Genomic DNA, 15416 nt, shown 5'->3' on the forward strand with positions numbered 1-15416 from the left:
CAGTTTACAATTACAGTCAGCTCACACATTCAACAGATCATCACCGTGGATGATTCACAAATGAATCACTGGATTTGAAGGCAAGGAGATTACCGGCACATTTCTCGTCAGGGAAAAAGGAAGTAACGTTACATGTCAGTTACGAAATGGGTGTCATTTGTTCTGCTTTTTCCTTATGTCAAAAAGGTCTCTACGGACACACCCAACAGACAATGAAACATATGGCTACATGGTTCAGTGGCCCCCACGAGCAGGGACACACTTGAAAAACACACAAGCCTACATATGTCACTCTCCCAATGGCTTTTTGTGTGACAAGGTGAATTATTCATGCCCTCCAGAGCAGAGGGAACGCATCACAACATATAGTGCTCCTTCAAAGTTCTGCTTTTTATGAGCAGCCTTATTTCTAGAGCATATATACATATATATATAAACAAAAGCTGGTGTGCGCCGACAGTGAATCAGCAGTCTACACGACCGCACAGGCCTCTGGTCGGGCCGCTTTTGTGCTCTGCCAATGCTTACATTAGCTAGAGAAAAGCTCAAGCTGCTCTAAATATTCTCCTTAACGCCATCCATCTTGGTGCGGAACTAAATGGACGCATTCCAGGAACTGGACCACTGGCAAAGATCAACTCTGTGTGGAGAGGTTGTGTGGGATCTTGTTTCCCCGACAATCTTTACTTGAATATAATATTATTTTTTGTTTCTTTTTCACAAAACATTCTTATTGGCAGAGTCCAAGTTATGGCGGAATGACAACATGCTTTTTTTTTTTTAACCAATTACAGTCAAGTGTGGCTGCTCTGTTAACGACACGGGTGAACAAAGACGAATCGTCTGTCACCCACTTAATTTAATCATCAGTTCTCATTCAATTATTTAATATAATATGCAAATTGGATCTACAATGACCAACAAATGCTAATTCTATACATCAGAATAATTAAATTGGGTGGGCGCTGAGAGGAAAGGAAAGTGCCACAGACTGGAGGAAGATCCTTTAATTAGAAGTACAAAATCTGGTCAATTAGAATCAGCAATCAGCCTATAAATTGTTGTGAATGGGGGTTGACTGTGACTGTGCGGATGTAAGTGACATATCAGACATTTGAGACTGAAGCCGTGGCTGCTGCCTGTGTGGGTGAGGCTCAACATAATCAAAGCCCAGCCAACTGTAGCATGGCTAATCAGGGACCTGGTAGACGGGCCACGCATGAGAGCCAATTACACAGCAGCCAGGTCTGCTCCACCACATCCTGCTCACTTCCACGGAGCCCCCTAAGTAGTTGTAACACTGAGGCCAGCATGCTGCTCTGCTTTACCAGGAGGGAACAATAGGTCACTCTGTGGGACAATAGACGACATGCAGACCAAAAGCAGGAAGGTGCCAAGGCATGAATCTTTAAACAGGTGCTTTTTGTTACAATTACAAAACTACACCCTTTTTTCTGACAAATAATACATGAACAGAACAATAGTAAGATGATATTAACAGGCTCGTCTAACTCAGTGGAAAGCTCTACTGAAACAATTTAATGATTAGCAGATTGACAGCAAATGTATGCATTACAATTTTAGCAAATTGTAATTGTTTTAGGTAGAACTGAAACAATAAGTAGATTTATTGATTTGGTAGAAAAAAATAAATTTAATAGGAAACTATTTTGATAATCAGTGACTTGTTGTAATAATTTTTTCAAGTAAAAAGACCAAATATTCTGTGACTCCAACTTCTCAGATTATAAGGATTTCAGAATCAGAAATACTTTGATTTGATGCTCGTCTTTCCCATACATGATAGTAAACTGAATATGTTTTGGTTTTAGACTGTTGGCGGTATAAAACAAGAAATTATCAGACAACAGCTTGAGTTATGGGGAATTAAAATTTACATTTTACACTGTTTCCAAAAATTTCTTAGTTGGTCTAATGCTGTAATATTTGTTGTAATTTCTTTTGCTTAGATAATTTGAGGACAATTTAAATTTATATAAAGTTTTCTTTTTTTTTTGCTGTTGGCCTGGCAAATAAAAATGCCACTTTCAGTAATTAAGATGGGAATTTGTCATAACTCTTTTCTTTTACATACTGATGAATTAAACAATCAATAAAATTGGTAGACTGATTAATAAGAAAAACAATTAAAAGTTGCAGCTTTAACTATAACATTATAACCAAATCTCAATACTTTAAGTAGTTTGGTTCTGTTAAAGTGAAAAAGAAATTGAATTAACTTCTGTGCAGTCAGTTCAGGTTCAAGCTGGTTTACCTGGTTGTCAGGGTGGTTAACGGTAAAGTATCCCACACAGATGATGACTTCGTGCAGCAGCTCATCAGAGGAATGCTGGGTACAGTACCAGAGGAGGGAGCTGATGATGTGTCGGAAAGCTAGAGAGAGGCCCTCCGCTCCTAGAACACACTGGCAGGTCACAGGCAAAGCACATCAGTATGTTTTATAGTAAATGTAGCATAAATTGTCTATGATTGTGACTACAAAGAGCTCAACACAATAACAATGCAAAGTAATAAAAGACTATATGTTTTTCTGGTGGGAACATACATGTGTAAGAGTATAAGCAATTGAAACATGGTCCCACCATAAAAGACCCAAATCTCGTTCAGAAATGAGATGCTAGGAGCAGCTCAGACAGTATTTATTAAACATGTCAGTGTGACAGAGCACCATAAGATCATCACTACTCCACTGAAAATTTGGGTGCGTTAGCATTGTAATATCCATAAACGCAATACCTGCTGTATCTAGGTCTTTTAACTTATGCATGCAGGATAAATATTCAACTCACTGAATCATGTAAGTAGCTGTCAAACAGAACAAAAGCAGAATGTCATTTACCAAATCATAAATATATTAAGATTTTAAAAAATCTGCAACCACTGACAAACCCATTTATATATACACACTGCATTGAACCCTTTTGTAATTCCCCTCTAAACATATTATTGGGAGCTGATGCTGCAGCAGAGCGAGTTAACGGCCTGAATTCTGCTCATCCATCCACCACAACACATATTAGCTGGTGCTGTGAGGTAATGGGAAACACAAGGTGATTACAACCCCCCCCCCCCCAAAGACATTATTTAAAATGTTCATAAAACTCCGGCAGTGAAATGCTTTCATTTCCAGCTGTTTTGAGTTGCCTGAATGTGGCAGGTCAGTGAGAGGAAGCTGCTTCAAAGTAATTACCCACAAGACATTAAAATAATTAACAGCATTCTCGCTTGCTCTAGTGTTTTTCTGTCGTCCTCTCCTACTCTGGGTGGGTAATGTACGGCCCTGCATACAGTGCTAATCAGTCGCGCTCCATCCTAACTGCTGACCCACCAGTCTCTACTCAACCCCAACATCTGACCTGGGGTCAAAGAGCACCGGTGTTTATGTCCATAGGTCAGCTTTGTCCTGGGGAGAGTTCTAATGGCGCTTAACAAAAGGGACTAGCATCAATCTGATCATGTATACAGATTTATTAAACCCTGGGATGATAATTTAAATATATGAAGGCATTTTTATGATAGCCTGCCGTTTGCAGTAAGGGACAAGTCATTTAAATTGCTCTTACTGTTTATTCAAATGCAGTTAGTTAATGTCAAAGTAACCAGCTATTCCTCCTACAAACCATGTACTGTGAATTTCATTCTATAAAATATATATCTGGTATTATAATCTATCTACAATATAGAAAACATGCTCAAAATCTATGTCTAACCTTCTGTCAAAAGGAGCAAAATCAGCTAGATCTTTAAGGAATCTTTAATTTGTCAAAAGTGAAAACAGAATATATTTTGGATTTATTATGAATATACCTGGAAGGCAGATAGGTCAAGCAGGGCAAAACTGTTGAGGAAGCGGATGCCTTGCAAAGCCACCTGGATGACCCCGGGGCTGTAGGGTTCTTGACTCTGGAAAGCAGACTCGGGAGAGAAACTGTGCAGCAGGATACAATACAGAGTGTGCACCACTCCCACCAAGTCTGTGGACTGCAGTAGGGCCGTCAATCCAGTCGGGTCCTGACGTTTATTGTCAAATATACTCGGAGCACTGGAGAGGAAGAGAGGGGAAGTGTGTGTGGTCAGCAAAACCAAAACTAAATGTAAGCGTTCATTAACAAATACAGAGATGTGACACTAACACCGCGTAGCACTGGGGTCTTTAATTTGTGCCTTTGAGCTGCTGGTGCCCTGCAAAACAAACCAAATTGAATTTCAGACTGTTCTCTCACAGCGTCATCTCATGACTGAGGACCCAAATAACAGTCTAGACCTCGGCGGCTTCTAGATTTACTCTCCAGACAAGGGCCTTGAGATGACTTTCTCTTTCAGATAAGAGATACTACCCTGTTATTGCTGCTGTATTACCTGACTTAACTGACTGCCGAGAATGAACGAGCACAGAGAATAAAATGTGTACCATACTGACATGTTGGATCACAGCTGCTCTCAAGTTCATCTTCTGTTTTTAATGCGCTTCTGTTCATTTACCGAATAACAGTGACAGTAACATCTTTGCATGCAAGAAGCTTCCAATCTATTTTGATTTGACTAGTAAAACTCACTGCCAGACAGTTTTGTTGCAGCTAAAGAGCGGGACCTTCAAGATTCAAGATCGGTTCTTCTGCTACCACTCCAGCTACAGTAAACAAAGTAATGCCATGACGTGAAGCTCACGGCAGTGACTTTGAGTTGGCGGATTGTATTGACCTGCCTGACAAGGTGCTGAGTGCTCTGGCACACTTAATAAAAGGCCCGCGTGAGAGGATTCAAGGTGATACATTTGTTTGGCTCCAACAACATGCTACCCTGTTGGTTAAAGTCACTGGCAACTTCAGCCTTTCATTGAACATCACATTTAACATCACATTTAACAACAAAGCCAGGGATAATGCTTGTTGGAAAGAGGAGGTACCAAGTTTATTTGAATACAAGCATGACAGTATGGAGAAAATGCTGCATTAGTAAGTCAAAAATCTAACAAACCCGTTTCGCATTAGTGCAGGAGCTGTCACCATTTTCATGGTTTCAAGTAAATTTATCATGCGAGGCGCTTCAAAGTGCACACATACAGATGGAGTATCCAATCATTGACAATTACAAATTTTGTAAGACAACATGAAATAAGAATTAATCAGTGATTTTATCATATCAGTGCCTGCAGGGCCATCTGGACCACACATTCAGCATAAATGCATTAATTGGCAAAAGACACCGTGAAATGCTAGAATTTATTTTTTATTTTTTTAACTAATTAATCCAATAATGGTATTAATTCTTTTCAGTCGCAGTGCAGAGGACTCCAGTGAAAAGCCACGGCTAGTACAGACAGACAATTTAAGACTACCGCAGCAGCACCTATGATTTGCCGCCATGTAGAATGGAGGGTGTGTGACCTCTGGATGGAACCTACAGTGCATGCTGATACTTGATGTTAGCCAACAGGCTCTGCGTGAAATATGCTGCTAGGCAAGAACACAGCCTCCTAATGCCATTATAATCCCCTGACACAGCAACTGGCATGGCCAAAATATTCTACAAGACCACTGAGCATTCTTATATATGACACACGGTGAATCTTGGCAGAACAGCGCTTGCTGGCTGCTGTGTTGATCATAAGACTAGTCTCATAAAACCTGCAAAGTCTGACACTGTGTTTTTTTTCCACAGAGATTCTGTAACAAACCCAGCGTAGCTGTCAGGACAAGTTGTGCTGTGTTGGTCTCCTACCATGCTGGTGTGAAACAGCTGGTCACTGTTACTTCAGCACCGTGCAGCTGGCAAGGTACAGCAGCACAGTGAGCGACAAAAGAAAGACTAAAGCGCAATGACAAGATCTTGGATTAATGTACTGCCAAGATGTGCCAAGAATGGTACCTAGATTCAGTACACAATTAAAATGCATAAATGCATCAAAGCATAACTGGTCTGCTACCACAGTCAGCATTTCTTTTCCTTTTAAGTGAGGAACTTTGGTACTGATGAACCTTGGTGTGACTGTGTGCTTAGCCTCTGTCAGCGGCGCCACTGAACCTCTCCGAGTGGAGGTCACTGTAGCACACGTGGGTGGGCTCCCCCCACGCTGCAGGATAAGGTTTATGGTGAGTGACAGAGCGCTGGGTCAAGTAGATGCCTATCTCTATCTGCAGTAATGACAGCTTAGCCAGCTAGCTGGTTGGAGGAAACGACCTGCTGGCTGATTGCAGACAAACCATAGTCTTTGTTTGAGTAACCATGAGCCCTGGCTTTATGGATACTTGTGACATTAAAGAACTGACAGTGACTCACATCTCTGTCAGCCACAGAGAAGTGTGTGTGTGTGTGTGTGTGTGTGTGTGTGTGTGTGTGTGTGTGTGCGCGTGCGTGCGTGCGTGCGTGCGTGTCTGTCTCTCAGAGGAAGACCATGAGATCACAAGAGATGTTTTAGGTGTGTAATAAAGTAACAGACATGCTCACCGTCCAGTTACGACAAAACACAGCTTACACATGCTGTGCAGCAGAGCTGAGGCTTGCTGGAGGAAAGCAGACATCTTGGGGTGCTCATCTACAGGACTTTGGACTGACAAGAAGCACCCGTACAGCTTGTCAATCAAACCCATGTTTACTACATAGCTGAAAGAAATACAAAAGACAAAAATATGCAGTGGTTAATAACATTTCCTCAATGTTAAAACAAATGTACTATGGGAGACTTGCTATGTAAAAAGCTTATCCCACGCAGGCAAACAAAGGCCTGTACTGTGCATACTTCCACAGCACTGCAGCTGAAAGCGGATATCTCACCTAAGCCCTCCACCCCCTGCTATTACTGTGATATCTCCAATTTGTCTTTGCCAATGACAGGTCTCATGATCATGTTCCTTGTACTCTTTCAGCCACAAATCACTCCTAATAGTGTCATTAGAGTGTTGTTGTGGCCCCCGTGCCAGCCCAGCTCTCGGCCCTTGATAGTCTGCTGACCTGGGGCTGTCTTCTCATAGCTCCGGTATGCCTGGACCGTCGGGCTCAGCTCAGGCACAAACAGCTTATGGAAATCTATAGAGCACTACAGCCGCCAATTAAGGCTTTCTAGTAGCCGATGTGGTCACTGTGAAGCCACGGCTCCTCACCTTATCACATGTCTTGACTCTTCGCTTCTTTCACATACCTTTTTTGTTAGATCTGTCACTCATTGAGGTCCTTTCAAAACAGGTGATTATGACCATTTTCCACCTCCACTGCAGGTCATCTGACACTTGAACCAAGTCCCATTGTTTTGACTTGATCCTCTTCCACAGCTTTACTTGGGTTGAAAGGATCTTTCCTCACACGGAGTGCTTTGTTCAACGCCTACTCTCTGTTTGACAGCCTGCTCGGTGGTCGAACTAGCCACTTGGTGTCTCATCATTTGAGAATGAATTGAAAACATTTTTGAGAATGATAGGGAACTAAAAGCACTGAAAGCCAAAATGAAGAAACTGGTAATGAGAGGAGAGGAAATGGTGATCTCCTCTCTGTGTGATATATAGCTGGCATAATGGAATAGTTTTGCAAAAGCTACAAATGTTTTGATCTTTTGTCCTTCCTCACTAGAATATACATTATACAAGGCAGCTGAGGTAAATCTTGCGCTCATACTTGGGATTACCAGTCTGACGACACCATTTTTCTCAGGCCCTCCTCTGTCTCCAGGGTTACGACTGGGTCAGTGGATGAGAGGGGTGGGCCTGTGCAGCTGCTTCGATCAGATGAATCATGGCTTGTGGGAGGGACGGTGGAAAGACTGCACTCTTCCACAAGGCTTCATCGTGCCGGGCCTGCCTTTCCTCACAGCACACATTTCTCCAACACAACCCCGACTCCTACAGCCCAGACCCACATGGCTAGCTCCAACGCCAGGTTCAAGGAGACCTTTCAAAGCTTTGGAAGTGCTCTTTGTTTATGCTACTACTTCTGCCCCCCCAGAAACGGATTTTACTTGAAATGTGGCACTGAATGTGTGGAAAAAGTACAAGCTGGAAGGATGCCAGAATAAACCCAGGCCCATTCTCACACTACTCCCATTCTAACAAGACACCAGTTGGACAATTTCCAAGAGATCTGACATTTTGTCAGCCTATTCTTTACACAAGGCACGCAGTTGAGGAAATCAGAGGTTGACCAACTCTCACACCAGTGAAGAGGAGTGGAGGAGGGATGTACTAAAGGAGGTAAAATGGTTGTGACATGAGAAAGAGAGGTGCCATGTAGGTGGAGGAGAAGCAGAGTGAGAGCAGTACAGAGCATTGGAAGGATAATACCTGATTAAGTCTTGTGTGCGAATGTTAAAGGACTCTGTGGCAGAGTTCTTGATCTTGGCATCTGGGGAGGAAATCCATGTTTTTTCACCATGTCCGGGCTCAGAGAGATATGGCCACAGGGACCCCAGGATGGTAGCAATGGTCTGCAGCAGGCCTGTTGTCAAACCCTCAAAGACTTGTTTGTTCACACTGCGCCCAAAAATGGATTTGTCCTCATCTGGGACATATAGCTGCAAGAATGGAAGAAACAAAGAATGTTAACAGAAGGTAGCCTACCTGTGTATTGAGCAATTAATAAACCACTGTTCTTTGATAAACCCTGATGCTGACAGGCTGCATTAGAAATCTGACAGCATCCAATTGCCATTACACATAAACATCATGAGTGTACAGAAATAAACCAAAGAGAAGGTCCATTTAACCTTCAGCATGCACATTAATGGTCATTCAGTTAATGCAGAGGTTCATGTTAAATACCTTGTTTTTGTTTAACAAAAGGCTTTTCGCCAATTGTTAGTACAAGACACATTTTAGTGAGTTTATTGTTCTTCAGCGTTAGGCCACGAATCTGTAGATTACAGACTCCTGTGATTTGTAACAGCTACAATAAAGGTATATAGTAGCTGTTTGAGGCATTTCCTCAGACAAACTTCATAAAAAATACAAGCAGAGGTCCACGTTTAAAATATAGCGCTACTGCTTTACATGGAGAACCTTGCAATGGTAAAATGTTCTCATTTGGTCTAGTGGTTAGGGGGAATGCTGACAGCATAGGTAAATCCACCGACATTCTCCACAAATCTAATTAAAAGGGTACATGCTCATATGGCAGTGCTACCCCCACTGCTTTACTCTACAGCTCACACACACGCATACCAGAACATAGGCATGCATATGAATACGCACTCAAACAACAATAACAAATACAAAGCGGTGTTGTGTCGGAGTTGTAAATTAAATCACAACTTATTAAAGGAGGGTCTGTAGCCCAATTCTTAATGTGCATTGAACACACGGAGAACAGTTAGTTTGTCTCCTACAGTGCTGCTGGATATGTCAGTCAGCAGAGCAGCTGCTGGGATATGTTTTATATAAACTGAAGCATACAGGCTAACCTCTCCCTGTGTGCCCTAAGGAAATATGACAGCTTTGGATTGGAACTCGGCACTGGAGAAGGAAGCCCCAGTAGAGTTCACGCATGTACCTCAACCCTGTGCCTGCGCCTTGTCCTGTCCGTGTTGTGAGTGTAGGCGGCCCCAGCGAGCCGCCACTGTTAGATGTTGGAGTGGGCTGATGTTTACAGTCCCTCTTCCAGAGTGCTGAAGGACATGGGCTGACATGTCGCCGCAATGCAGCCTGCCTGACTGACTGACTGCGCTCACACATTCCCTCAGTCAAGAGGCATCTGTGGAGAGGCTGGGCAACGGTTTGTTACTTGCTAGCTTGTGTGTCTTGCTCTGTCTTTCATTAACACTGTGGCAGGAACTGACACCAGCAGAAATGCAGGGTTTTCTTAGTGGGCAAAGCACTGAATATCAACAGATACATGTAAAACAAAACAAAGAAGGTTTAAGGCAAAATCTGTGTGGCAGCATTGCAAATACTTCTTAAGTTTCATCATGCCTTGAATACCCTGTATCACAAACATCTTCAGCATCTTTATATTTATTGTACTTTATACAAATGGAAATAATGCTGTTGGCACAAACTAATTACATTAATATTGAATATCATTGCATACTTTATAAAACATTTTCTTTGTGATGTCAAATTAGGTCTCGGTCATAGTAGGTAGTAGGATGCATAGACTTACCGTTAGCTGATGCAGCAGCAGGTCCATGAGGAGTGCTATCTTGTTGCTAAACAGCACATAGGCACAGTTGAGGGGGCAGCAGGAACATGCCAGGTAGTACGTATTTACAGCAGTACAGAGGGATCTAGAACAGAAAGATGAAAAAACATTATTAATCACAAGTTTAAAAAATAAAACACACACACCTCAAGGCAGGCTGCTTCTCTTCTTGCAATTCATTAAAGAAACACTACTACTGGGATGTAAATGTCTAGCCCTGGGCACTGACAAGATTATCTGCAGTCATCAGGAAACCAAACACACTCTTCTTTATTTGTGGTTCCTTAAGGGTGCAGTTTGTCTTCACAAGTCAAAAGCATATCTCACTGACAGCGCGAGTAAGGAAGCCGATTTGAGGAATAAAACACTCATATCAGCTACTTACACGGAGACTCCCCTCACTACAGCAACCTTCAGAGAAGCGGAGCGCAATCTCAGTCCAATCTTGGCTGAGATGGTGCAGCATTTCCGCTGGAGAGATAAAACTATTCCTCTCAGCAACTCCTCACAGCCACCAGGCAGCCCCAGGCAGCGGCCAGTGCTGCGCCAGTCAGCTAGCCTCTGTATTATGTCTGCTCTAAAACTAGCTCCAGAGAAGATTAATGCTTCAGATAACTGACCAATCGTTCTGCTGTGACTGCTACTCCCCCTCGCCCGTTTCATCAGTTAATATTTTCTGACAACTGTATATTTAAGCAATTGGCAAAATGGCGTGTCCTATCTGCTCACTGGAAGAATGGAATCTGCCTCTCCAGTGCCTAAAGTAGGCCATGTTTATTTCAACTGGTAAACATTTTGATATCTACCAAAACCTACACATCTGCTGTGCGTTTTCGGTCAAACCACGCTGGCATAGTAAACGAAAATAGATTAGGGTAAGGCAGATCCAAGTCTGTCAATATCTTCCTCTATTCTTTGCTCTGCATTTGGTCGCGGGCAGATCAGTCGTTTCGCCGAATCATTATTGACCTTGCAAAGTACAGCTGTCAGACATGGAATGTGGTGTTAATGTGAGAAGCACTATGTTTTGAGTGATCGGGTTCTGTCCAAATCTAACATCAAAGTTTACTTCCGTCCACCTGAAAACAATAAGAGCAGAGCCTTCTTGCAAATTGTTAATGTCCTATATGGCAGCTTTATTGACAGTAATTCTATTAAAGCATAAAGATGGTGGAAAAGGTCATTCTATAATGGTTAATTGCACTGATAAAGCAGTCTGTGTGGAGCAAAAGGTAAGGTAACATGAGATCCCAACCAAACTATGCTGCATGCAGCCTTGCTGCATCAGGACTCAGATTCTCTAGGGAACATAAGACAAAGATCAGTTTCTATGTAAATACGAAAATGACAACTCCACTACTTATTCGTCAAATACTATTGTATAATTGCATGCTTTACACAACATTCCTCCAAAGGACACTGAGCTACTTCAGGTACCTTAAGTCACTGTCCTGGTATTTAAAATAATGTACCTGTTGAGTAAAGTAGTGCACAATAGTAGAGATATCATATGACCTATCAGAGATAAAATTACTATGCAGGACTGACTTCAGTACTGTCAAAGAGTGGTTTCAGAACAGCCAGATAAAGTTCAGCATTCAGGTTACACCTATGACAGCTGAGATTTGGTGGTCTCTTCCTGCCAAATGTTCATTGTGTGAATTTTACAAAGTATATCTGGGAGACAGGGAAGTAGTGTCACCAAATTTTTTTTATAACGGCTTAAATCCTCCTTGGAATCCTGCCACACAAGCCCTAAACAGTGTATAATCGGATATTTAATCATTCCTTCAAGAAGAAATGAAGAAAGCAGTAATCTACTTTGAACTCTGAACTTGTAAAGATTTAGCTTTAGATCAGCAGACCGGAGAGGAAATGCAACATTTCTTACTCATCCTGGTATTCATGAGACCACTCTTGGGATTGTTTAACAGAACAGGTATATTACCATGTGAAAATATGTGGTTAAGAAGACACACTGAAACCTCGTCAGGGCGTCCAATTAGTCTAGTAGTGAAGATGCAAACCATGTGGTCACAACAAAGAGGATTGAATTCGAGGTGGCCTTATTACCTGTTCACATGTTGTTCCCCTCTCTCCCGTAAATAAAGGCTAAAATGCCTCCCAAAATAATGATCTTAAAAAAAGATAGAATTTCTTTTATCTAAGACATTCACAAAGAGTCAAGGACAACTCATCAGTATGTGCATATATAGTAACTTTTGAGTTTGTTTGTTCCTTCCATATTGTAGCTTTGTCATACACTCTGTCAAACTGTGACAAGTGTACTCATTTGATTCTATTATCAATTTTGTTTTGGTAGTTTTGTAATATTAAGAAGGCCCCCAGAAAAGATTAATGCGTCAACAGTCTATTTATGAGGCCTTTTGGACACTCTTCAACGTTTCAAATTTGGCATATGATGCCATGATTTTTGAGACCGTTTCCCTCGTCACATAAAAAGTAGGTATATTTAAGTTTAGATATATTGTCGCCCGTCTTTGCTGTTTTTCCATAATTTGGCCTTCTCAAAAACATGTCCTTATTTTGTTTCTGTTATTTGGATTTCCCCAAAGTATAATGTGTATATGCATAGACATCTCATATGTCCAAACACAGTGGTTTTCACTTGAACTAACACACTTTACTAAAGAGTATAAAAAGGGTAATGTAAAGGCTAAGCTTTTGAAGAAAAATGAATAGACGAATACTTTGAAAGCAGCATTACACAGTGACCAGTGATATGATGGTTTTTAATAACTTAATTCAAGGCACGACTATAGTCTCTCTTCAACCTGACAAGCATATTCTAAATTAAATCCCTTCATTTCTGCCAAGACAGATCGGCTTCACAATCAACTCACTCAACTGCTCATGTAATGAGCATGCATTTGCTTTGTACCGCAGCTAATCAGGCTTGTCTTTGGTCATCTCTGAACAAATGAGAAGGCTGTCGAAGGCATGTTTGAGTTATGCCCTTACACCAGCTTGTACAATGAACCATCACAGTGATCTGTCTTTGGTTTCCTCCCACCTAATTGAGCTTGATGAGCACGACACCTGATAGTCTGCTCTCTCTGGGAATCTCACTATCTCAATACCGCTCAATGACAGCTTCAGTGAGAGATTTTAAGGAACAATTTGGTAAAGTGCCACGCCACCCTGTCTCATGTTGCACAAAAACTTTGTGGAGACTGATGTGTGCCAGTCTCTCTAAGCAGGCAACATTCCTCCACCTACACTAACACTGTGGGATTCACATTACACTGAGAGATTGTGCTTCACATGTTCCCTAAATGACCACAACCACTATCTATTGCCACCCATCCAGTGTATTGTCACTCTTACAACAATTCTGCTATGAAAAAATAAGTACTAAACTATTGTCATAATTTTAAGTGGTGGATCAACACGACGGATCTGACGCTGATTGAGATTTAGAAAGGAAGTGAGATGCAAATAATCAGCTATATAATCTGCACACCTAAACTAAACAGCTTAACCTCACACAGCTAGGGGATACCATTTTACCTGTAAAGCTATTCACATCCATAGAGAAATGAGGCCAAGAGGTAGAGGGATGGAGCACACCTGATCCTGCCTCGACCCCTTACAGCCCTCTGGGGCGCTGCCTGGGTGGCCAACAGGCCTATGCACAATAAGGTGGAGGTTTAATTTTAGGTAAAGGTTTATGAGCAATGCTAGAAAACAAAGAGTAAGAAGAAGAGAAAGAAACAATTCCTTAAGGTCAGACTTCACTGCCTAGTTGACTCTCCGGCATCAATCAGAAGTAATGACCATAAACGCAGTTTCCCTAGCAGGGAGATATATGGTTATGGATTGTGTCTATCTTTCAACAAAGACCATTTACTTTAGTAAATAGCCAACTGTTAATTCAGTCAACAACAGCACAACAAGCAAGTAAAAGGCTCTTTATGCTTTTTGTCACTGCCTTGAATTATCAGCCGTGAGATCTGTGCTTCTCAACCTGAGTCTCACATTTCTCGCCCTCTCAGTGTGTTTCCTATGTGTGCAGTCAAGCCTGACTGGAGCGACGCTGAAGAAATCTGACCAACTTCCAGATCAGGTTGAGTCCCTGCCTCTTAAACAGGGTAAATTTGTGTTCGGGGGAAGAAAAAGAATCCTAAGCCAAAATAAAAGGTGAGGAGCAAATCCATTTCCTTGTGCTGTCAAACAATCCTTTCATTCACTGCTATCTAAATGACATTTAATTTGATTCTGCTGTTGATCTCTCCGATACCCTGAGTGCTTCCAAGACATCTATTCTGGCTGTCGTGCCACACTGGCCAGGTATGAAGGGAGGAGAAATCTGATGAGCCGTCACACGCCATCATGCACAGAAGCATGAGCACGTGCATGCGCGCACACACACACACACACACACACACACACACACACGGTCACAAATTGTGGACAACATCCTGAAATAAAACCACAGGTAGCAGGTCTGATTTCACAGGATACACCAGGTCATGCGAGACAGAGGTGGAAATACAAATTGGTTTAACACGCAATGTCCAAAGGACTCCTAAACCCTTTTCTGGAGACCATCTGTTCAAGTTTTTTTTTTTTTTTTTGGAATCAAAGGATATTGTGAACATACAGTATGAACAGAACATTAGAATATCAACTTTTTTTTAGCTATTTTTAAACATGGGCCCTTTTTTCCCCCACTTATTTTGTTGTCACAATGACAAGTGGCTACAACAAGTTTTGGAATCAGTGCAGTAGATGACTTCAGCCGGCAGCTGTGAAGTGGCTGCGGGGACAGCAACGTATTACTTCCAGGTAATTGTGCCCGTCAAAATTACGTCCAGGCTCAAGGCCAATTTATATGGCATAGGCTACGTTCCATTTTGAGCATTTATGCTTGTGCGTTTGTGTGTGTCGCTCTGCAATTACGATGTAGGCTACGCACAGATTACATGGGTACACTACTATGCGTAGCCTATAGTGTACCTATGGCTTACATTTGTCATAGAAGTATAAATGGTCCAGACCATTATACCAGATGTCTAACATCATAGAAAAGATCCCTACAAGTGACTCCTGGTGAAACCCTTTGTTTTTAAGAAGAAATAGAAGTCTCGCTTAAGGATAATTCTCACTCTGAAATCTCGTGAGAGGCGAGTTGTTGCAGGAAGGACCGGTGAAAAAGAGGGAGAGGAGATTTGTTGTGTTCATTTCCTAACGTTACTCCAACACAACAAACTCTAAATCACGTTTCCACTGGCAGTTCCTGCAACAATTAG

General features: G+C 41.9%; 1 protein-coding gene across 3 annotated transcripts in view; it reads right to left on the reverse strand.

Annotated features, from left to right (window-relative positions):
• The window catches only part of scaper (S-phase cyclin A-associated protein in the ER), a 62912-nt gene that overhangs the window by 5951 nt on the left and 41545 nt on the right, over positions 1-15416 (reverse strand). For 2 of the 3 annotated variants that reach the window (XM_046038467.1, XM_046038466.1), the window contains 5 exons: positions 10105-10228; positions 8292-8521; positions 6469-6624; positions 3829-4063; positions 2276-2425 (listed from right to left, as the gene is read on the reverse strand). In XM_046038467.1, the coding sequence (XP_045894423.1) occupies positions 2276-2425; positions 3829-4063; positions 6469-6624; positions 8292-8521; positions 10105-10228 (895 nt within the window). Of the gene's footprint in view, positions 1-2275; positions 2426-3828; positions 4064-6468; positions 6625-8291; positions 8522-9495; positions 9708-10104; positions 10229-15416 lie in introns of those variants that run through there. The other variant, XM_046038468.1, reaches the window with a different exon arrangement.

The sequence above is a fragment of the Micropterus dolomieu genome, linkage group LG22, assembly GCF_021292245.1.
Source record: "Micropterus dolomieu isolate WLL.071019.BEF.003 ecotype Adirondacks linkage group LG22, ASM2129224v1, whole genome shotgun sequence".
NCBI lineage: Eukaryota > Metazoa > Chordata > Actinopteri > Centrarchiformes > Centrarchidae > Micropterus > Micropterus dolomieu.